The 22,520-nt window shown below is 50.1% G+C and overlaps 1 protein-coding gene across 3 annotated transcripts in view; it reads right to left on the reverse strand.

Annotated features, from left to right (window-relative positions):
* The window catches only part of Sh3pxd2a (SH3 and PX domains 2A), a 197,129-nt gene that overhangs the window by 142,746 nt on the left and 31,863 nt on the right, over positions 1 to 22,520 (reverse strand). For all 3 annotated transcript variants that reach the window (XM_029472597.1, XM_029472596.1, XM_021151843.2), the window contains exon 2: positions 13,979 to 14,059. In XM_029472597.1, coding sequence (XP_029328457.1) covers positions 13,979 to 14,059 — 81 coding nt within the window. The remainder of the gene's footprint in view (positions 1 to 13,978; positions 14,060 to 22,520) is intronic.

The raw sequence follows: 22,520 nt of genomic DNA on the forward strand, positions 1-22,520 counted from the left end.
AGTGCTGGGATTAAAGGCATGTGCCACCACGACCGGCCAGGCAGGACATTTTTAAATGACAATACAACTTCTTTCTGTATTCAAGTGGCTTCTTCCCCCTGCTGTAACTCTGTCCAATTTTTTTCTTTTTTGGGGGGAGGGGGGGAGTTGGTTGCATGTGTGTGTTTTGAGATAAGGTCTCAATTTGTAGCTCTGGCTATCCTAGAACTCACTATGTAGACCAGGTTGGCCTTCAACTCACCTGTTTCCCTCTACCTTCCCGAGTGCTGAGATTAAAGGCAAGGGTGGAGGTCTTTCCAGGCTTTAAAAGCTCTTTCCCCACAAATGTCCGGTGCAAAAGGAAAAACGAAGAATAGGCTGAAGAGAGGGCAAGGGTGGAATGGGCAGAGGCCAGCTCCTACCATCTCTCCCCTTGAAACGAGAGCCTTAGCTTTCCGGGAGCTCGCTTCTCTTTGCCTTGGGGTGGAAAGCAGCTGTGGCGGTGAGTTAGACCTAACCAAGCCTTTCTAGGCAGCAAAAGCGCCGGGGTTGTAGCATAAGGTTCAAGTCTGCCTCAAAGACACTATTATTGTCTGTACAGACAGGGGGGTCCAGTGAAGGACACATAGGCCATCTGAGTTCTGGCCAGGGACACTGTCTGAACTAGTAACTTGAGGAGGCCACCTCTCCAATGCTCCCCTTTCTCCCATTACAAACTTCACAACCACACAAATGTCACCAATGTCCCAGTAATCACGGTGCCAAGTAAACACCAGCTCTTCAGGCTGCGGCCTTGGGCTCCCAGCATCCACGTGGCACCAACATAGCATGTTCGCCACCTCTACACCGCTGGCGTGCGTTGTCATGTATCCTGCCTCACATGCGTCTCGCACTGCATGGCTGTTTAGGGTCCTCATTAGCACACTGCCCCACAGCTCCCCCCTCTGCAGGTGGCTTCTGCAGAGCGGCCATGCAAGCTCCTGGAACATCACTCTTGTCACAAGGATCGGTTCACACGCCTGTCCACCTGTCAATACCTAGGTCTCAGAATCGAAAGTCCCAAAGTCCACCACAGTGGCCATAACACAACTGGACACAACTAACCCACATTTCCCATCCTCCCTTGCTGGCAGCACAGTCACATGACTTCGCCCTGATTGGTGGAACTTGAACAGAAGTGAGATCCACACATCCTCCCCCCAGGCACAACCAGTAAAACTCCCAGGATTTCCCCACATTCTCCTTTGTAACTTCCACCTGGAGGATGGATCTGCAGATGGCTGCCTGGAGCTGAACCCTCCGCTGACTTATGTGAACAGAAAATGAATGTTTCTTATGGTAAGCCACTGAAAGCTTGTTAGAAAGCAATTGGATTATCCCAACACAAGGAGTTTAATCAAGGTCCCCCGAAACCACTTTGAAAGCAGGAAGACTGGGAAACATAGAGAATTCTCCTGGAAATGTTCTGGACCCACAGCAATCAGACAGCACAGTGCCTGTACTGAACCTCCTTCAGCACAAGGCCAGCCATCCTTCCCCTAGCCCCTGCCTGCCCTGCCTCCAGATGTGAACAAGCCACAGCTGGAGAACCTGGTCTGACAAGCCTGTCACTGAGACACAAAGCTGAACTGGAGGGAGGGGTTGGCCACCTCCTTCCTCCTCAGCCAGGCGCCACACTCCTGATGTATGACCCACCACTTCTGCAAGGCAGTCCACATCTTCCCTGGGCAGCCTCTAGATCCCCCAGGTCCCCCAGGTCCCCCAGGTCCCCCAGGTCCTCCAGGTCCAATTCCCTCCTTATCACCACGATCAACCAATCAGCTTGCCCAAAGAGCACACTTGAACAGAAAAAAGAAACAACAAAAAGAATGGAGAAAGGGGCTTGGATTGGTCCTTCAGGGAGCCCGGTCACTGTTCAAGGTGCGATCCTGAGAACAGCAGTGTGGACATCAGCTAAGAGCCTGGAAGATACAGCATCACCCTGCACACTGACTGCTACACCTAAACCGGTATCTGCAGAACGGCCTGAGTGGTTCCACACTCTGGGAACTTGAGGAACCCTAATGTTCTTCACCCCTAAGGACTCCATCAGCTCTCTAACAAGTGACTTGGGAGCCGCCCGTAGACAAAGTCAAGAGCTGCCCGGAGGAGTGGAAACTGAACACACCTGTCTTGGAAGGTGCAAGAGGGTGCAGCCCCTCTCTGCACACCCCATACCCCACCACCACCACCACCACCACACACACTCTCTCTAGAAGTCACTGACAAGGATTTCCCAACTGACACTGTTCTAGAGAATGAAAAAATAAAAAAAGAAAAAGCTATGGGGCTATTTCTTCTCCTGAAGCTTCCACATTGTGGGGAAAATCAGAGTAAGCAAATGGCTGATGGGATAACAGGCTGAGACAAGTGATTTGAAGGCAAAGTAGGCGGATATGGTCAAAGGAGGTCTCACTGACAGGACATAGGACCCAAGGCCTCAGTGCTTAGGGGTCCACTGTAAGATGTGGGGAAGGGGGATGGAGGAGAGAGTACAGCGAGGGCAGGGGTGAAGGCTCTGGGGTAGTGCTGGGCTCCATGTCTGGGCGATGGCTCTGTGTGTGTGTGTGTGTGTGTGTGTGTTCGTGCACATGCATGTGTACATGTGCATGTATGTGTATGTGTGTGGTATATGTGTGTTCGAGTGCACATGTGCAGGATCTGGGGGGCAGTAAAGGAAACAGGATCAGTTAGAAATGGCACATGAACTGATCACTTGGGGTTGGGGCAGGAGTTTAAGAGTTCGTTCTGAAAAGACAGCAGGTCTCACCGAATGGTTATACGAAGGTCCAGGGTATGACACAGCCTCTGTCACTCTGAGGAGGAGAAGTGTGGTTGGCAGAAAGCCTGACATAAAAAGACCAGGAGGCAAATGAGGTGTCTCAGCTGCCTGGGTGGGCGCAGAGCCGTCAGAGCTGCACCGTCTTCTGAGGGTGGTCTGAGAGGAAGAGGCAGCTTTCTTTGTGTTGGGCCTTTGGTGTCTGCCTGGAACTGTGTGGTCCCTAACTGGCCTTGAATCCCTTGCCATTCCTCAGGGGCTCCTATGAGCTGGTCTGATGGCTTCGAAGCTGTGCTGACCCTGCATTTAAGGGCTTCTCTGCATACTGAGGCTGATCTCCTGCCCACAGGATTCTCCAGTCATTTCCCTCTGGAATCTTCTTCAGCAAGGGCTGCTTGCAGTCTGTCCACACTGGGGTTGGGGGGAGTTGGGGGAAAATGGAACTCGGATGGGAAAAGAGAAATCCCGGAGAGAAAATCAAAGCTGGGTGGAGTTGCCCGGGGAAGCCTTGTAAAGCAGCCTACTCAGTGCGCTGGGTCTGCCCACCTCCCAGCTGGGCCTGGCTCAGAGATTTTTCTGTAGGGAAAAATCCTCCTGCCAGGGAACCAGGAAATGCTACAGGGAAAATGTCCCTGAACATGTGAATGCCTTCCAGCCCACCCTGCAGGCTAGATAGAGGTCACCCCTCCAGTAGCCACACTGCCTTCTGGTTGATTCAGAGGCAGGGCTATCGATCCACCAAGAGTGAGGAACAGGAGGAAGTACAAGGGTAGACCATCACGGGGACAGTGAGATCTCTGACACCTGTCAGCGGGCCTGACTGGGATCCAGACTCTGATGGCCACAACAGTAGGGGGCACTCAACACCTCCCAAGACGCTCCAGGCAGACCTGCTTCTGAACTTCCATTCCCCAGGAGGCTCTGAGCCCGGCCTCCTCTCAGGGTTACAATCCTCAGCCCCACCCCTGGTTCCACCTGCTAGTCTGTCGGGGCTTGGGGCTCGGTAGAACCTCCCGCCACTCACTGTTCTCCACCCAAGGCAGGAGAAAGGCAATCTAACATATTAGATCTATAAACACTTCTCAATAACACAGCAAAATGCTACACGTGTTAGCTCTAGGCAAGAGGCCCACTGAGGCCTGGCATACTCAACAGGGGTGAAACAGGGTTCTGCAGCAGGGTCTCACCACTATGTAGCCCTAGAATAGACTGGAAATTTGCCATCAAAAAAGCTGACTGTAGTACGGGGACGTTTCTAGAATGCTGGAGAAACCTGGGAAGAAGGCTGTGGCCCTGAGAAACAAGAGGCTCCTCTGGGTGAGAGATGGTGCAAAAACTGAGAGGAGGGGAAGAAGGGATGGGAGAAGGGAGGGTGTGGGGAAAGGTTTAGGCAACAGCTGGGTTAGGAGCATGGGACCATAGATGCTCAAGTACTACTTACAAGGGTTTGACACGTCATCCGCCTCCAGGTCAGTCTACAGCCCAGCTGTCTCCACTCTGGCCTGATCCAGACAGAATGATCTGCCCCTAGCTAGTCCTCCGCAAATACCCTCTGGTGTCACCCTCCAGGTGAAGACAGCAGCTGCGCCTAGAGAAAGCTTCCACTCACTGACAGAGGGAAACCCTGAAAACCTGCTCCTGAAGCCACCCAATGCAGGCGGCTGCCAACTCAAGCGGCTGTGGGAATCCGGGGTCCAGCTTGACCCTGCCAAGAGCCACTCTGTTTACTGGGCGAATGCCTACTCTTGATTTTTTTTTTTTAAGTTAAATTAGCAAGAGGACAAGCACGGCCCTAGAGAAGCAGGGAAGCAGGGAAGATGTTAGTGGAACAGGGAGGTAATCCCATTAGGACAGAATAGGGAGAAGTAGGGGAGGTCACTGTTAGCTCGCTGTATTCACAGGGGCCCAGACACAGCATGGTCCAGAGAGGGCAGTAAACCGTCCTTCTCCCCCGGGAGAGAAAGAAGGGCCCTCTGAAGGCATCCATCTTTTCCCAACATGCACTAAAAACCTATGATGCAGTAGATGGCAACTATAGATCAGAGTCCTCCTGCACATGTCTCTTGGAACGGTGGCCTCTACTCAGACCCTCTGCTTTGGTTGCAACTCCACTGAACGGCCCTGATGGGGAAAGGAGTGGGCACAGCCAGCAGGCACTGGGCACATGCCCAAGGGTTCTCTCCACCCTTCCACTAGGGAGTCCTCCTCCTATGGCTCCAAGTTGAGAAGAGAGGCACTAGGAAGCCCAAGACAAAAGAAGCCTGTCTCACTGGGGAGGGAGACAGGCTGGCCTTCACAGAGGTGCCCTTGGGAGACACAGTGGGAAGAATGGCCAGCTTGTCACACACAGAGCCACCTCTGCAAGCATCTCCCGGCCGGCCCAGACACCAGCCACATGCTTCCTGTTTGAGTTTTCCTTCTTTTCAATTTTATTTTGTAAATCTGAATGTCATCTATTTAGCCAAGCCCACCCCCCTCGGTGCCTAGCCACTTCCCCCCATCCTCCGGCATTCCAGCAAGGCTGAACTGGCCACTCTGTTCGGCCAGGCAACAGATGAAGGCTCCCTAGTTAGCAGACAGAGCCAAGCCCCGGCTGCCTTGGAAGCTGTCCCCTCGCCAACTCAGGGATACTCCCTCACCCCGGCGCCAGAGATGCCCAATACCCCTTTGTAGCTGGAAACTGTTCCCTGAGTCTAGGTGGGCAGCACTGGCAGTCACCTGGAGCCCCTGAATTCTCCTCCAGAGAATCTACACCCACAGTCCTATAATAGTAATGCCCCTGGGCTGCTCCGGGCTCAGTGAGGTGGGTCTCCTGTGCTTTGTCCCTTCAAATATTTCACAGCCACAGAGGCAGGTTCTGCAAAGACCAGCGATGCAGATACAATTGTGCAGAGTTCTAGAAGTGAAGCAATGGCCTAGAGACAATCAGCAGTAAGAGGTGGGGCTCTTAACCCAAACCCAAGTGAGTCTAACCCTGACTGAGCTTCTGCCACCCCCCACTCAGGACAACAGGAATTTGGCACCAGGAATCCTACAAGCCCTTGAGAGCCAGATGTCATCCAACAGTAGGAGGTCTCCGGGGAGGCGAATGCCTTTCCCTGGCTCCAGCTTAATAGAAGCAGTTCTTCAGTAACTCCTGCCACAGTCCCACTTGAACAAGCATCCCTCAGATCCAGGGATGCAGAGCGGCTGAGGCTCGGACCCTGGAGGCTGGTTGCTGAGGAGCAGAGCTGATGTAGAGGCCCACAACTCAGGTTGTCATCCCTTATCCTAGCTGCCCCCTATGTATAGTTCCATCAGAGTCAAAAGCAAAACTAATGGTTGCTCTGTCTGGAGCTAGTAAGAACAGGATGTCAAGACCTCTGGGCCTCCGATAGGGAACACCTGCACGGATGGGATGCTACAGCACACAGGCCCATATGGGTACTCCACACCGCGCTTCCTCACCAAGGCAACTCTGTCCTACTTGGATCTTCCACTGGCTGATGCTTCCACTTAAACCAGGGCTGTAGGCCGGCCTCTTTCCCTTAGGTCCTCAGCAGGTACCAAGACAGACATGAAATTACCTCTGGCAGGAAAAGAATGAACTGATCACACTCACACACACATACACATACTCACACACACACTCATACACTTACACACACATTCATACACACACACATACATACACTCATACAAGCATACATACATACTCACACACTTTCACATACATACACATACTCACACACACATACACTCTCACACACTCTCATACACACACATACTCACACTCACATACACATTCACACACACACACACACACACACACACACACTCACCTGACCACCAAAGAGCTTCCTTCCCTTCATCCTCCAGCCTAGAGTGGTGAGCCACCTCCTTACACACTTCTTCACCGGCTTCCCTCCAAAGAGGGTTGCACGGGGGCTCAGTGAAGACAAACTGAATTTTCTAGGCCAAGTCTTTGGGCCTGGAACCAAGGAGGGAGGTTCGTGGGGCGGCAACTGCATTCCAAGGCCTCCCTGTGCATAACACCCAAACACACCCCAGCAGGACACCTTACACCAGCTAAACAAGGTGTGCTGCTCCAAGCAGGCACAGGTGGTGTGCGCTGACTCACGCAGACTTGGCCCCTGGTGGAGCTTGGGTTTGTTGTTCAGTAAGAGGAAGGCGGTGTGGGCTGAGGGCCAGGCAGCACCAGAGCCCAAGGAGAGACTGCTTGGGAAGACCTTTCTAGAAGCCTCGGAGAGTTCTGCTTGTGGCACAGTCAAGAGAGTAGGCACCCAGCCCCCCACTAGCAGCCTTCCACGATGCGGCATCAAGAGCTCCCGCCCTCCTCACCAAAATCAGAGAGATCCCAACTGGAGTGAACTAGAAACTTGGGGATGGGGTAGGGAAGGGGACAGAGGGGGTGGGGCACCCCAAGTCTTACTGGCTTGTTGGTGCCATGATTTGGGGATCGTCTTGTTTGTTTTCTTTCTCTCTTTTTCCATTTTTAAACATGTGTGAATACATATTTACATGTGTGTCGGAGCTCCCCTTAGGGGGCTGTGCTCATTGGATCCAGGCACCCACCTCTTGGGTGCAGGACCTAGCAGATGTCACGGACAATTGCATGACCCCCTCTGGCGCTTCGGTTCTGCCTCGGTCACTCCCTCGGCTCTTCCCTGGGGTCAGGGTGGACTTATTAACCCACGCTCAGGAAGTTCTCCCTTAGACAGGAAAATCATAACAGAAGTTTATGGTGTCTTTTGTCTTCTCGTATGAGCACAGACTGCTCATTGGGTCTAAACTTCTAGGGGACATCATGAGTGAGGACACAGCGGGGAGGGGTGCTGCGTGTACCCCAAGTCCTGCAGAGGTGCTAACAGTATGTCTCAGCTGGAGAAATTATCTGCATGTGAGAGGCACATGCTTTTCATAAACCTGGTGTTAATATTCTCACAATGGAAAAAACAATCAAGCCCTGTCCACTGTGGAGTGGATAGAATTGTGTTTTCTAGTGAGAGCCCTTTAGAGACAACAAAAGGTGATTAGTATCCGACATTCAAGTTACCTTGTCTTAACATGCCCACAACAGACAACACTCACTGATTACACATGGTCCCTTACCAAGTCTGTGACAGACATTGTTAATCAACCATGAGTCCATATGCATCTCAGAGTCTCTCAAAGAACAACACCGGGTCCCTTCACGATGTCACTCATTTAGCAAATGACCTTTGAGGTGAAGCTGACTGGCCACCTTCTGATCTATTCCCACCTTCTTATTTGATAAATGAGCAAATTAGACCCCCAAGTCTAATTTTGGTGTTGTCCAAAAATCATAGCACCAGGGGCCTGGGGAGGTGGTGACCCAGTTGGTCAAAGAGCTTGCTCTGCAAACTTGAAGGCCAATGTTCGATACCTGGATACCCACCCACATAAGTGCCAACGAGTGTGTCTGCTCTTCTATAATCCAGCTTTGGGAAGCAGAGACGGAATCACCCAGAGCAAGCTGGCTAGCAAGACCAGCCATATCAGCTAGTCTTGATTGACAGACCCTGCCTCACTGAGTGAAATGGAAAAGCTATTAGGGATGGTCTATCCCCCAAATCAACCTCAGGTGTCCACATGTGTCCACATCCAAACCCCAGCAACCACATGGTGGCTCACAACCATCCATAATGAGATCTGACTCCCTCTTCTGGTGTGTCTGAAGAGAGCTACAGTGTACTCACATATAACAATAAATAAATCTTTGGGCCAGAGTGAGCAGAGGTCCTGAGTTCAATTCTCAGCAACCAAATGATGGCTCACAACCAGCCATCTGTACAGCTACAGTGTACTCATATACATAAAATAAATAAATAAATCTTAAAAACAAAAAACAAAAACAAAGCCCAGGGTTCTCCTAACAACATGGCGGGGAGGAAGCGGGTTGGTAATTAGACAGTGGAGATGAAAAGTGTGTGTTTCTCTAAGGGAAATCTTCACTCTGCCCTCTGCGTCTCCAGCAGAAGAGCAGACTGCACATCACCTGGCCAAAGTGAGGTCAGCATTAGGGGCACAGGAAGGAGCCTGTGTCTCCAGTTGTCGTGGGGATCCCCGCTACTTCCTCCTAGAGTTCAGTCCCTGAGCTCATGAGGCTTCTGCCCCCCCCCCCCCGTCTCTAAGAACCTTACCCTCCCCTTTCCAATGGCTTGCCTTACATGGAATCTATCATTTCGTTCCTTCTATGATCCCAGGAGACGGGTCTTTATAATGACTTCACTTTAAGATAAGAAAACAGGGCCACAGAGAGGCTAAAGGACTTGTCGGAGGGTTTATCATCGGAGAGGCTTGCTAGATCTTGGTTTTGGAACCCAGCCATCTCAGTCCTGGATGCTGCTCCTTCTAACATCATCAGGACCAGAGCACCGCTGCCAGTTAACGGACTGCCTCTTCCAATGCTTGGCTCAGGGGTTTTAAGTAATATCTGAATACAAGATTCCAATTTGACAAGATAATTTGGATAGCTCTCCCTGGGGTTGTTATAATGAGATCTAACGACTTACATTCCACAGGAATGATCTAGAATGAAGGTCCAGGAAAAATGAGGTAATGTAACTTAAAATTATTATTTTCACTTTCTTTCTCTTATAAGATACATTCTTGATACAAATGTATCAAGCCTGTTGTTTTCCATTACTGTAACAACTGCAAAGAGACATTTTTTATTTTAGAGTTCCAACTTTCCTACCTCTCCTCAGATTTCTCTTTAATTATTATTCTGTTTTTCACAGATGAGCTTGAAGTTCTCCATTTAACTAAGTCTCCTTCCCATCGATGTCCCTCATATCCATCCAGGTGTAATGGTCACCAATCTGGAGTAAATCCTTCTAGAACTTTAAAAATATTTATATTTCAGTAGGTGAAACCCTCAGCAGGCACCAGGCCAAACGTGACAACCTGAGCTAGAATCCATAGGAGATAAGGAAATAACTGAGTTCCGCATGCTGTCCTCTGACCTACACACACACACACACATACGTGCACGCACTCATGCATGCACACACACATGGCTTTCATAGCAGGGTCATCAAGAGCCAGGTTTAGTTAGAGACCTTGTCTCTCAAAATAAACAAGATGAAGAGGTAGATGAAGAGGTAGAGGGGGATGCTCAGTGTCAGCCTCTGGCCTGCACACACATGTGCATTCATACACATACATACACGCATTCACACATACATACATATGCACACACATACATATATACATACATACACACATACACATTCACACATACATATATACATATATACACACACACATATACATACATACACACATATACACATACATACAGCATACATACACACATATACACATTCACATCTACATATACACATACACACATACACTCATACATACACAAATATACACACACAGAACATTTCCCACGAAGAGAAAACCTAACAGCTTTTTACCTACAAAGCAAAGGCCTTAGAATAGAAACCGACTGTCGTGCTGGCGCCTGCAGTGCAGAGACGGCTCAGTGGGTGACAGTGCCTGCCGCACAATTACAGAGGACCCGAGTTTGTATCCAAGAACTCATGTACAAGGTTGAATGCAGCTGCCTGAGTCTGCAAGCCCAGAGCTTGGGGCAGCATGGGAATGGGGAGCAGAGACAAGCTGCCAGCCCAGCTCCAGTCTCAGCGGAAGACTCTCAGCAGAATTCTGTGGAAAGCAATAGCACAGGATGGCTCACACCCAGGGTCTTCCTGTAGCCTCTGCACACTTGAACACATGTGTGTGCATCAGCGTACCCCACATACACACAGCACCTTCACAGATACACACTCACATACACCTTACAGAAAGGAACTCTTCTAATTCTAAAGATGCCGTGATCCATGAGTCTCCATAAATAATATTATCACACACACACACACACACACACAGAGCACATCAGTCCAGGCTATTCAAGAGCTGGGAACTGAGTGTGACCAGGCTGCGTGTCTGCCTGCGTGTGTGTGTGTGCGGAAAGTGCAGGGGAGATGAATAAGGGAGAGAGAAAAGCTCTTCCACACAGCTGAAGCCCTTAGAGCAAACAAGTAGCCTCCAGCCGCTCTCGGCTGCCTTCCAAGTGGTTCAGGGGAAGATTAAGGGCCTTTCCTAGCTCTGACCAAATATTGACCCAGTTGCACTCACTGCCAGGGGTCCCTCTTGGGGGCCAACAGTACATGAGCCAATGTTTGCAGAGAAATTACTGCAGCCCCGTGGCTGGCAGGCCAGGTTGTGAAACCGTCACCAATGGAGTCAGGGCCCGGGAGCCTCCCTGTCCTGTCCTTCTTTGGTTGGGCTAGGTCATGGAGGAGACAATGGGAAATGGAAGATTGACCAAGGGGCATGTGTGGTCACTTGCCTGCCTTCTGATTAACCTAAGGACATCTCCAGGCCGGTCCCTTATAACCAAACAAACTTGAGCATGAGACCGTAACCTGTTCAGCTCTCTGTGGGGTAGGTCCCTCTCCTGCTCAGAGAACATCGAGTTAAAAGCTATTTATAGAAGAAGCAAAGCCCTGCCTCTCCACCTTGACATCTAAAATGCTCTTGAAGCCTTCTCTGGGCTTTCGGAGGGGCTCTGGGACAGCGGCTCCAAATTGATGGATGATGCTCAGTTGATGGCTGCCAGAGACAGAACCAGGCCATCAAGCCTGCCTTTGGCTGCTAAGTCACCTTGTCAGGCCAGCAGCCCCAGTGAATGAGAATGTCATAGCCATGAATGACATTCATGTACGAGTGGATGCCACCAAGATGAAAAGGGACGCCTTAGGAACTCCTCTGACTCAAGTGGCTGCTACTATGCTGCACTGTGGCAAACACTCTGTACATGTTTGGAATGGGAAAATCCTTGTCTTCTTAAAAAAAAGCAAGACAGGGTCTCAAGTAGCCCAGGCTGCCCTCTAACTATGTAGCTGAGGATAGCCTTGAACTCCTTATCCTCCTGCCTCTACCTCCCAGGTGCTGGGATCATAAATATGTGTTACCATGCCTGGCTTAAAAGTACCTTTGGGGCCAGAGAGATGGCTCATCAGGTAAAGGTGCTTGCCACCAAGCCTTATGACGTGAGTTTGATTCCTGGGACCCACGTAGTGCACAGAGAAAACTAACTCTCTCAAGTTGTCCTCTATCCTCTCCATGTGCCATATACATGCCTCACCACAAAGAACTACATATCTTCGATCTGAACTTAACTGACCCGGTAGGTGTGGAACTTGTATGCACAGAGGATAACCCACTCAGACAAGCCTGGCCACAAGTGAAGTCATTCCAGGGCCAGCACATCACAGCTGCTCCATGCTTGTGCCCCCCCCCACACACACACACACAGTGACAGGAGAGAGTGAGTCCTCGGGCAGTGGTCGGGGATGGAGGGCAGATTCTTGTGCGATTCTATAACTTGGGAGCGGGTGGGACCAGAACAGACATTCTGATTGGGAAGGCTTCCCCAGGCTTCTAGACTCCTTCGAGCTGATCAATGAGTCCTTTCAGGGTCCAGACTCTGCCCAACTACATTATCATTTCCTGTCCCCACACACTGTACCCATTGATGGGGTGCAGGCAAAGCCCACCAGTTTATCCTGGAAAGACCTAAGGAGCCTGGGCAGGGCTGAGAGGAGAAGAGGCAGGAGTCATGAGTGCTTCTATTCCCACACGCAGTGACAAATTCAACCCCGTGTGGTTGAAGCAGAAGGATCTATAACCTGGGGAACTGGCGTTTTAAAAGGTTTGTCTCCCCGTGACAAGCATCATGAGATCAAAGCAGGCGCTGACGCACAAACACACAGGCCTGCATCTCCCTCTCCAAGATGGCCCACTGCTAAGGGGCTAAAGGGAAGGACTACATATCTTTGATCTGAATGTCACTGACCCGGCAGGTGTGGAACTTGTATGCACAGAGGATAACCCACTCAGACACACCTGGCCACAAGTGAAGTCATTCTAGGGCTGCTGGCTGTGAGGGCTAGGAACGTCTGTGTCTTTTGTGTTTTTGTGGTTCTAAATCACACTCACGTTCTAAGGAAGAACTCCCACTCTCTCGGCTTCCCCCTCCCCCACCCACCCACCATGGAATGCTGCTCATTCACAATAATACTCTAGCACTTGCTTCTGATGTGCAAGGGTGACACGCCCATTTACCCTGCTAAGGCTCATGTCTACACTCCAAGACCCTTTCTACCTCTGGGCATTCTGAATGGGCCAAAGAAGATACCTGACCAAAGTCTTCCTCTGGATTTATCCATATGGAAAAGGGAGATAGTTGGTGTCTATGATAGTGGGAGCCACATTTAACCTGCAAGAGCTATGACGGCTCAGTTCATCAGGGTGTGAATTAATAAGGGCCATCGACAGTCCTGAAGAGAAGCAGAGACGACTAGACAGGGACAGCTGATCCTAGTTTGGGCTTTGCGGAAGCCCTACTGCCCCAGGCTGGTTCTCACCATCTGGTCAACTGCACGAACTTCTCAAATATTATTGTCTAAGCCCAGTGTGAGCATAAAATACTCATCTGTCACCAAAAGACCCTAAAACGGATCAGCCAACATCAAAGGGGTGTGTTTAATGGTTACAGTGTGGCTATATACTACCGTGTTGCTGAAGAGACACATCTGTGTAAGTTAGAGACACACATTTACCATCCACAAGTACGAGCTGGGTGGCAAGCTCCTTGTTTGGGTAGAAGGCAGACCCGGAGGTATGCCCAGCATGTAGTTCTATAAATTGCTTATTTAGTTTTGGTCTTCTCTGTGTGTTTGCTTTTCTTTACTAGCAATGATGTGGTGGCTTATGTCTCATCATGGATGTTTATAGATATGTCTGCTCAGGCACACAGCACCCACAACTGCCTTCTTGCCTCCCCACGGTTTCCACCCCGAGGCCAAGGGAGGATGACAAAGCAAGACTGTGAAGGGCCATGGTGGAAAGCGACAAAGCCTCAAGTGTCTGCATGTAGCAGTCAAGACAGTACCCAGCCTGGCTGCTCGGTAGGGACCCCCGCATCTGCCCCTGGCTGCTCGATAGAGTCCCCGGCATCTGCCCCTCTGTGCCAGACTGGATTCTGGCTCTTGGCTCTGTCCAGGGCCTTCCAGTGAGATGTGGACATGAACGAGGAGCCCATGGGAGACTCAAGGCGCCAGCTGGTTCTTGCTAACTCACCTGCAGGTCAAAGAACTTGCTGTACCTCCGGTAGATAGTCTGGGAGGTGGAGTCGGACCAGGTCACGTTGATAATGTATACCTGAGGGAAAAGAGAAGCAGGTGAGTAGGTGACCAAGACTGGGCTGCAGGCACTGTTTAATATGACTGTAGGAGTGTCACAGCTGAGACCATTTCCCCCTCATTTGTCACCAGGGCCTGGCTCACTGTCAGGAAACATGTGGACTCTACACACACACACACACACACACACTCTACACACACCTGAAGAAGCAGTCACTGAAGTGATAATGAAGATTCTCTGAGTACAGGGTTAAAACAAACAGGTTAGGTGTCATTTGTGGATAATAAACATAAAATTGAGGTCATTACACTTTTTGAAACAGCTGATTTACATTTCTTCGTCTACTTCAGAGTGAATGAGATTCTGTGAAGGCTCCTTCCAAATTGCAGGTCCATGAGCCTCACACTTTAAAATTCCACATGGGCAGACCTGGGCAGACCAGAGATGTGTGGCTCACCTCGGCCTCCCGACAACCAGGCTCACTGCCCTTCACAGAGCATGCACACAGAGAGTTGTCACGCTGACCTAAGATGCTGGCAAGTCTGGCATAAGAAGCAACTTCACAGGAGAGATGAAGTGCACACATGGAAGATCAACAAGGCAAGGGCACCAAGTCTAGGCTGTCCCCTGGTAAACTACACAGCGCTGCACCTCAGTCTACCAAGGAAGGCCACCTAGGTCAGGAGGTCTCTGGGGAAGGAGAGAAAGCTCCTTGTCCACACAACGTACTGTGTGGAATCTTATTGTTCCGGTCCTACAGCCCTGGAAGAAGTGTAAACTTCTGAAGACTGCACACACACACCCTCAGCCATGAGGCTACTCTGCTGACCTCCCCTGGCACAGATGGGACACAAGGGAGGTGACCTCTGGGGACAGAAAAGTCTCCCCAGTAAAGGTTCTCATATCTGCAAGTCCAACAGAATTACTCCGGCACTGCAGGAATTCAGGTTCCAAGGCCACTGGTAAATAATTCTGACACCATAGGTCTGTGGGGTTCTTCTAATGAAAACCCTATAGTCAGAGAAGCCAGGGCCTGGGCTACAGGAGGAGAAACTTCAGCAAAGAGACTCGTTTAGGCACTGTGGACAGACAGGTGCAAGTCCCCAGTTAGAGAGCAGAGCTTGCAGTGTGGAGGTGGCCTGTTAATTGGTGAAGGAGCACTGTTCCTCCTTCCCTTCCAGTCTGAGTCACAGAGTCAGTGTGGAGGTTCTACTGAGAATGGCCCCATATGCACACACGTCTGAAGGCTCTGGTCCCCAGTTGGTGGAACTGTTTGGGAAGGCGTATGGGGTGTGACCTTGTTGGAGGACGTGTGTGACTCATACACACATCATTCCCCGTGTCTCACTTTCTGCCTTGTGGTTGTGGATCAAGACGTGATCTCTCAGAAACTGCCCTGGCCACTGTGTGCCTTTGCTTCACCACTGGAGACCCTAACCATCTGGAACTGTATGAACAATTAAATGTTTCCTTTTATAAGGTGCCTTGGTCATGGCATATCACAGCAACAGAAAAGTAACTAAGACAGTTAGCTGCATGGTGTGGAATACTCAGAAAGACAATCAAGGAGAGGGCCCTAAAGCCAAGAAATTAGGGGGGCTATCACCACCTAGAAATGGAGTATTAATGAGTAGAGGTCCTGATAAGGAAAAAAAAACAAAAACAAGTTAAAGGCCAGCCCTGCCCACATGTGCTCAGAATAAACTACGGGCTCATTGTACTAAATATGAATTGAATATATAGATGAGTGGTAGCACATTTACCCTGCACATTTAAGGCCATGAGCTCTAGTCTCAGCAGTGAAAATAATAAGAATCTTTTTAAAGCCAGGCACAGTGGTAGGCACCTATAATTCCAATATTTGAGAGGTGGAGGCAGGAGAATCAAGAGTTCAAGGTCATCCTCCACCATAAAGTGAGTTCAAGACCAGCCTCAGCAGTATGAGACCCTGTGTGAGAAAACGATGAACCTAAATAAATATGTGGACAGGCAGACAGGCAGACAGGCAGACAGGCAGACAGGCAGACAGGCAGGCAGACAGGCAGACAGGCAGACAGGTATGTGTGCACATGAATTATAGTGTGCTTTATGCAAACATTTATCTCATACAATAAATTACAAAATCACTTAGATCCAAACGATAGCACGTGTTTAGATAACTAAGTTACTATATGCCAGTATGGTATAAAGTATTTACACGTATCAGCTCATTTAATCTATTCTCAATGATTATCCCCAGATGGTGCAGGAGGAAGGAGAGGTGCAGAAATGCTAAGTAAAGCCACTTAGCTAATAACATACACGGTAGAAGACGTGAATCAAATCTGAGTCTTTCCCCTATCTTCTACACTGGGTATTCAGTTTTCTACCATTGCCTAAGGTCTGAGGTAGGATAAATGATAAACACTAAAAGCTGATTTGGCTCTGGAGGCTGGAAAGCCCAGGAGCATGGAGCTGGCGGCTGTGGAGAGCCATGCTGGGCACAAGAGAGCAGGGTGAGTTCAAGAGACAGAAGGGAGAGGAAAGGGGGCGAAACTCCTCACTTTACCATGAAGCCAGTTCCAGCACAAGGACATCTAGCCATTCAGGAAGGCTGTGCCCTATTTAAAGGTCCTCCCTCTCCTATTGTTATAATACTAATTAAACTTTAATTCTGGAGAGGGAGAAAAAAAAATACTTTCCGGCAGCCACGGGCCTAGTCCTCTTTATGTAAATTTAAGTCTGTAGATATTTAAAACAAATGACTATAGGAAATGAAATAGGAACTAAACATCTTTTAAAGCTTTATTCAGATAACAGAGAAGTCTGGATATGTCTGAGCAGGGAAGGGCCTAGGGCACTGGCTCTCAACCTGTGGGTCCAACAACCCTTCCACGGGGGATTCCTAAGACCATTGAAAAACACAGATATATACATTACGATTCATAACAGGAGTGAAATTACAGCTATGAAGTCGCAACGAAAATAACTTATGGTTGGGGGTTACTGCGACATGAGAAACTGTATTAAAGGGTCACAGCATTAGGAAGGTTGAGAACCACTGGCCTAGAGGAACGAGGGAGAGTCAAAGCCGTACTGAGAGCCCATGAACAACCAGAGACAGAACTTGGGGATCAGAGAGAGATCAGGGTTCAGGCAGGCAGCAAAAGCCGCCCACCGCTCAGACACAGCAGCTCCCTGCTACCCTGGAAGAGGAGCAGGGTTTTCATCAGGGTCTTAATCACCCTACCACCCCCACCCCTCTTCCACCTGTCTGTCTCCTTGCTGAGGGATGCTCCACAGGGAGCAGATGTGTCCCTGCACCAGGTGCTGCCTGGTGTCCCCAAGCGGCCAAGCCCACTAGGAGAGAGAGAGAGAACAGGGTGGACTTGCCTGCAGGTCATTAAACTCCACCATTCTCCTGGGCCTGTGAAGCGGAGCTGGGGAAGGACTTAACTGGGGCTTAACACCCATGCTCCTTCCTATGTGGTAATTACGGGCTTCCCTTTCACCTCCCAGGGAGTATAAATCACAGGCTCCCAGCCTGGCTGCTGGAAAGATGAAGCAGGCAGTCCTGGTAGTCAGGAGACGCAGGAAGCCTGCTAGCTGGGAGATACAAGGAGGCCTGCTACAGGGCACATGGTAAGAGGTCGCTTTTTTGGCAGAGGTGGAATCTAGGGCTCAAGGCAGCGACTTGTCAGGTGGCAGATGGCCAAGTGAGGAGAGAATTCTGGAGCCAGCCCCAGCTGGATCTCACTCACAGCCCACTTCATTGACTGTGAGATCTCTCACGCTCCCAGCCCCAGGTTTTCCTAAACTTCTGGGACACGTATGCCATAGGTCAGTAGCCTTGGAAGCAGACAGTTCCTCTGGTAGATAAGACCAGAGATCTGAAGACGGACTCCAGGCTCTATCGTGACAGGATACTTGCTCTGTTTTCTTCCCGGCCTTAGATAGAGCCTTGATTATCACTCCAGATGAGTGATTAGCACACAGAACTCCAGCCTCACCCCAGCAACACCAGAGCTTCTTAAAGACGCTCGGGCTGGCCCTGCTTTAGAGATAGTTTGTGGAGAAAGAGCAGGTGTCTGAGGTGGAGAGGGCAGAGGTCACTGGAGAAAGCCAGCTCTGTTTACCCCTAGAGATAAACCCCCCTCTGGTTTCAGGAGCTGCCAGATAACATTACCCAGCAGCTGGGCTTCAATTAAACACCCTGATTCCAAACACAGTTCCTTGGGCTTATGTTTCCTGTGTGAAGTTTCCCTTTCTTCTGGATTTTAAAAATGCATGGATTCCATTTCAAGGTCTCTGGTCACTTCAGGCAGATGGTAGACAACTAGGAAACCTCCTTAGAGACCAGTAGCTATGTGCAGCTTCCTGTGGACTAGCCAGACTATCATGTTTCTCTGCAGCTCACGTCTAAAGGGCGAGAACCCTCAGCACATATGGGCACCACATATGGGCAATCAGCACAGCACCTCATCAGGCCACCTCCCATTCCGAGGTCATTCTATCTGCTGAATACACACCGCCTGACCATCTCCGAGCTCTCTGACCTTGTCTGCCCAGTGGGTTCTGCTGCCCTCTAGGAACCAAGCTCCTTCAAATTTGAATGTAGGTCAGTAAACTTGCACGACCGGGATGCAAATCCCTTGCAGGTCAGCTCCAGAGTACCAAGAAAGAAGCCTAGTCTCTGGAGGGGAGTTCAGGATGGGATCTGGGGTAGACCAAATGAATGATTGCAAAGATGGGGCCCAACCACACCTAAAAGGGCCCAGCCTGGCTTGGGTTTTGTCAGAACTACTAATGTCTGTTGCTGCTTTTTGACCCAGAAAGTAGAACAAGGGGAGAAGAGCTGGAACTGTGGAGGGGACTGCACACCCCTATGTGGTACACATGGTGGTTGCAGTTTACTGAGGAAGGCCTTATTTTCCCTGGCCCCATGCCCAGCAGACATGGCCCCAGGCCAAATGGAAACTCCACTGCAATGCTCTCCAACCTGCAATACTCTCCAACCTGCTCGCACACGGCTCTGGCATCAGATGGCTAGGACCAGGGCCGTCGCACATAGCTGGGCAAGTTGTCTTCACTATCTGATGGTTGCTCAGTCAAGGAGCCAAGTAGGGAGGAAATCTAATCTACCTTATAGTCTGCAAACTACAAGGTCCACCTTGGGGCTGTAGCCATCCAAAAAAAAAAAAGGGGAGTGTACATTGCTCCTGGAGTGGGCTATTCCGGTTTTAGGATCTGGGAGGTCACAGAAAATCACTTCAGATCTTCTGGAGTCTACGGATGAAGGGAAACCCTACCATTCTTGGTTAACTGGGTTCAAAACCATGGCCCTAGAAACCAGAATGAACACAACCCAGCAGCCAATGAAAGGGACCATGGAGACTACACTAGCTTCTTGATGAGGAGGGGCCCATGCTACTAAGTTCTTCCCCAAGAAGTTGATGTCCATCTAAGAGAACATTAAGCCCTACCTTCCCCTTCTAAATGCCCCATCTACGTAGATCTGCCTTGAAGGGTTGGAAGAGAGAGTGGCCTGTAAATCTCCAGTCCAGCCAAGCTGTCCTCTAAATTTAAACCACGCTTGGGCAGAGGGCTCCAGGGGTACTATTCCTAATCAAGTGGCTATGTCAAAGCCTGGGCTGATACTGTCTTCCAGATGACTCTCAAGGTGGCAGTAATGGTCCTGATATTAAAAGTCCCTATCCACATTCACTCATTGTTCCATAGAAGGAGCCCTCAAGAGTGCCACCATCTGACCTGGGTCCCATTGGCCCCATGAGTCTGTCCACATCTGGGAGTGCTCAGAGCTTGTGATCCATCATCAGCGGGCTATTACATCCACCCTTGTTTGCTCATTGCTGGCACAGCACCACCCGAGAGCTTGACACATGTTGCATCAGTCTGTTTGACATGGGGGAGCCCAACCCCTCCATGGTCTCCCTATTAGCAGAAGCTGTCTTGCCCTCTCCTGGTCTTCCATGTACTGGGTCCTGAGATAGCAACTGGTTCATTCAATGAAAGTAGCAAGATTTGTAGCAACAAGGTGTGTGGCTAGAGACTTATTGAAGGGAGTTCTCCAGCCCCAGACCCAAACTCTTAATGGGCAAGAGCTAGGCTATGAATCCTTCTGATTCAGTACAAGGGTCTTTGCCAGTCCCAAGCCTTGCCAGTAATGGCCTGTGTCACTTGGCTCAATTTTTTTCGGGGCGGGGGAAGCTGTATAGATTAGGAATCTGGGTCTATTAATCCATATGGCCTCAAACTCACAATAGCCAAAGATGACCTTGAACTACTGATCTCCTGCCTCTACTGCCTGGTTGCTAAGACCACAAGTATGCCTTCCTCTATATACTCGGTTTATATGATTCTGGGGACCAAACTCAGGGCTTCGTGCATGCTACATAATAAATATACTATCAAGTGAGCCACACTCCTGACTCTAACATTTTTAGCTTAGCCTGAAAACATTGAGGACCTCAGAGGTGGCCCTGGAAAAACCCCAATGCCTCCTCTAGCTGGGAATTTGTTCTAGGTGACAGTGAAGATTTGGGAAAGAGCCACCACTTAAATAGGGGGATTTAGAGGGAGACCTCTACTCCAACATGCACACCTTCTGAGTGACCACAGGGTGAGTGACCATCACAGTGAATCCTGCAGGAGTCACCCCAGAAAGGCTCGGGAACCTGAGCCACATCCACCTACTACTTAAAAGCCCACGAGTGCCACCCATTTCTGGGGAAAAAGAAAGCTTTTTACCCATTCACTATTTACTTTTGCAGCACTGGGAATTGAACCCAGGACCTTGTGCTTGCTAGGCAACTTCCACCACTGGGCTACATCTCCAGTCCTGAAAAAAAAGCACACTCCCTCCTCCATGTCTCCATATCCTTCTGTTAGTCCTTCTAGGCAGTTTTTCTTCTACCTTCAAGTCACACACGCACACATGCCACACGCACATCTGCTGAGAGGGTGCCACACTGTGAGCCCAGAGGCCTTTTTCATGTTCTTCTCTTCCCTGTTTCCTGGAAGGGAAATGCACATAGAAGCTGGGCGCTCCCAGGATCCACAAAGTCTGAGGAACCTGAAAAGACGAAGTCACCATCAAAGCTCCGTCCTTCAGTTCCCCAGAGAGAGAGAGAGAGAGACGGTTGAAGAGGCCACCAGGCACACCTTGCTCTTATCTGAGCAAACAAATGGGCTCCCTTGGATGGAGGAGAGCAGCAGCCACTCCTGTTTGCTGAGGACTCGCTGAGTTCCAGGCACGGCTAGAGCCTTCTTTCTAATCGTCTCTCTTTGTGACATTCTCCAAAGATAGCGCTAACACCTCCAGCGCCCAAAGAAGAGGGGAGTCCCAGCTGTGTGTGACCGGCTGAGGTCCGACCCACAGCCAGTGACGAGCTTAGAGTTAAATAAGCCAAGCCCCTCCAGACAAGTGCTTTCTCTCTCAGGTTTAACCGTACTTTTAAATCAATTGTTTGTTTGGTTGGTTGGTGTTGGGCACTGGGTATAGCTACGCACATACCAAGGTTCGCATGCCATGGTACATATGTGCCCAGCAGAGGACAGCTGAGTCAATCCTCTCCTTCCAGCCTCCAGCCTATGGGATCCCAGGTTGGACTGAGGCCATCAGTCCAGGAGGCAAACCCTTTCCCCTACTGAATCTTCTTGCCAGCTCCCTCTGCCCCCCTTTTTTTATTTTATTTTTTATTATATTTTTGAGACAGGGTTTCTGGGTGTAGCCCTGGCTGTCCTAGAACTCACTCTGTAGACCAGGCTGGCCTCGAACTCAGAAACCCACCTCTGCCTCCCAAGTGCTGGGGTTTTTGTGTCAGCTCACATTCTCAGCTATCATGTCGGACATGTCTGCTAGGCGCACTTTGGCACCGAGGAGCCAAAGGAGCCCAGCCCGGAAACATCAAAAGCAGTATGTGCTAGGTTCCGATGGGCTTGGCCACCACTCGCCAGCTCTAGCAAAGTTCGGAAGGGAACTTCTGGCTCCACACACTCCCTAATCAACGCCCAGCCCTGGCCCAGTGCCCTCAACATACACATCCTGCCAGGGCGCCTGTGCCTTTGTCATACCTCGGAGCCAGGAAAGGAACGAGCACAGTTTGGTTCCGCTTCCTGCGCAGCAGCGCAGGGGAGGCCAGAAGTCAGCTGCTCCCTCACACGGGCCTTCAGGGAAGTGACCTCTCCACTTCCTCCCCAGCTGACACACTCACACCTTCCTCTCTGCTGTGCTCAGCAAAGCTTCGCTGGTGACACAGGCAAGTGGCTGTCATTAGGACACTAGTGCCTGGTATGACCTGGCTTTTTGGAAAGCGTTCTGGTGACTCTTATCCTTTTTTTTTAAAGATAGATTTGTTTGTTTGTTTGTTTATTGTAAGGACACTGTAGTTGTCTTCAGACACACCGGAAGAGGGCATCAGATCTCATTACGGATGGTTGTGAGCCACCATGTGGTTGCTGGGATTTGAACTCAGGACCT

The sequence above is a fragment of the Mus caroli genome, chromosome 19, assembly GCF_900094665.2.
Source record: "Mus caroli chromosome 19, CAROLI_EIJ_v1.1, whole genome shotgun sequence".
Classification (NCBI taxonomy): Eukaryota; Metazoa; Chordata; class Mammalia; order Rodentia; family Muridae; genus Mus; species Mus caroli.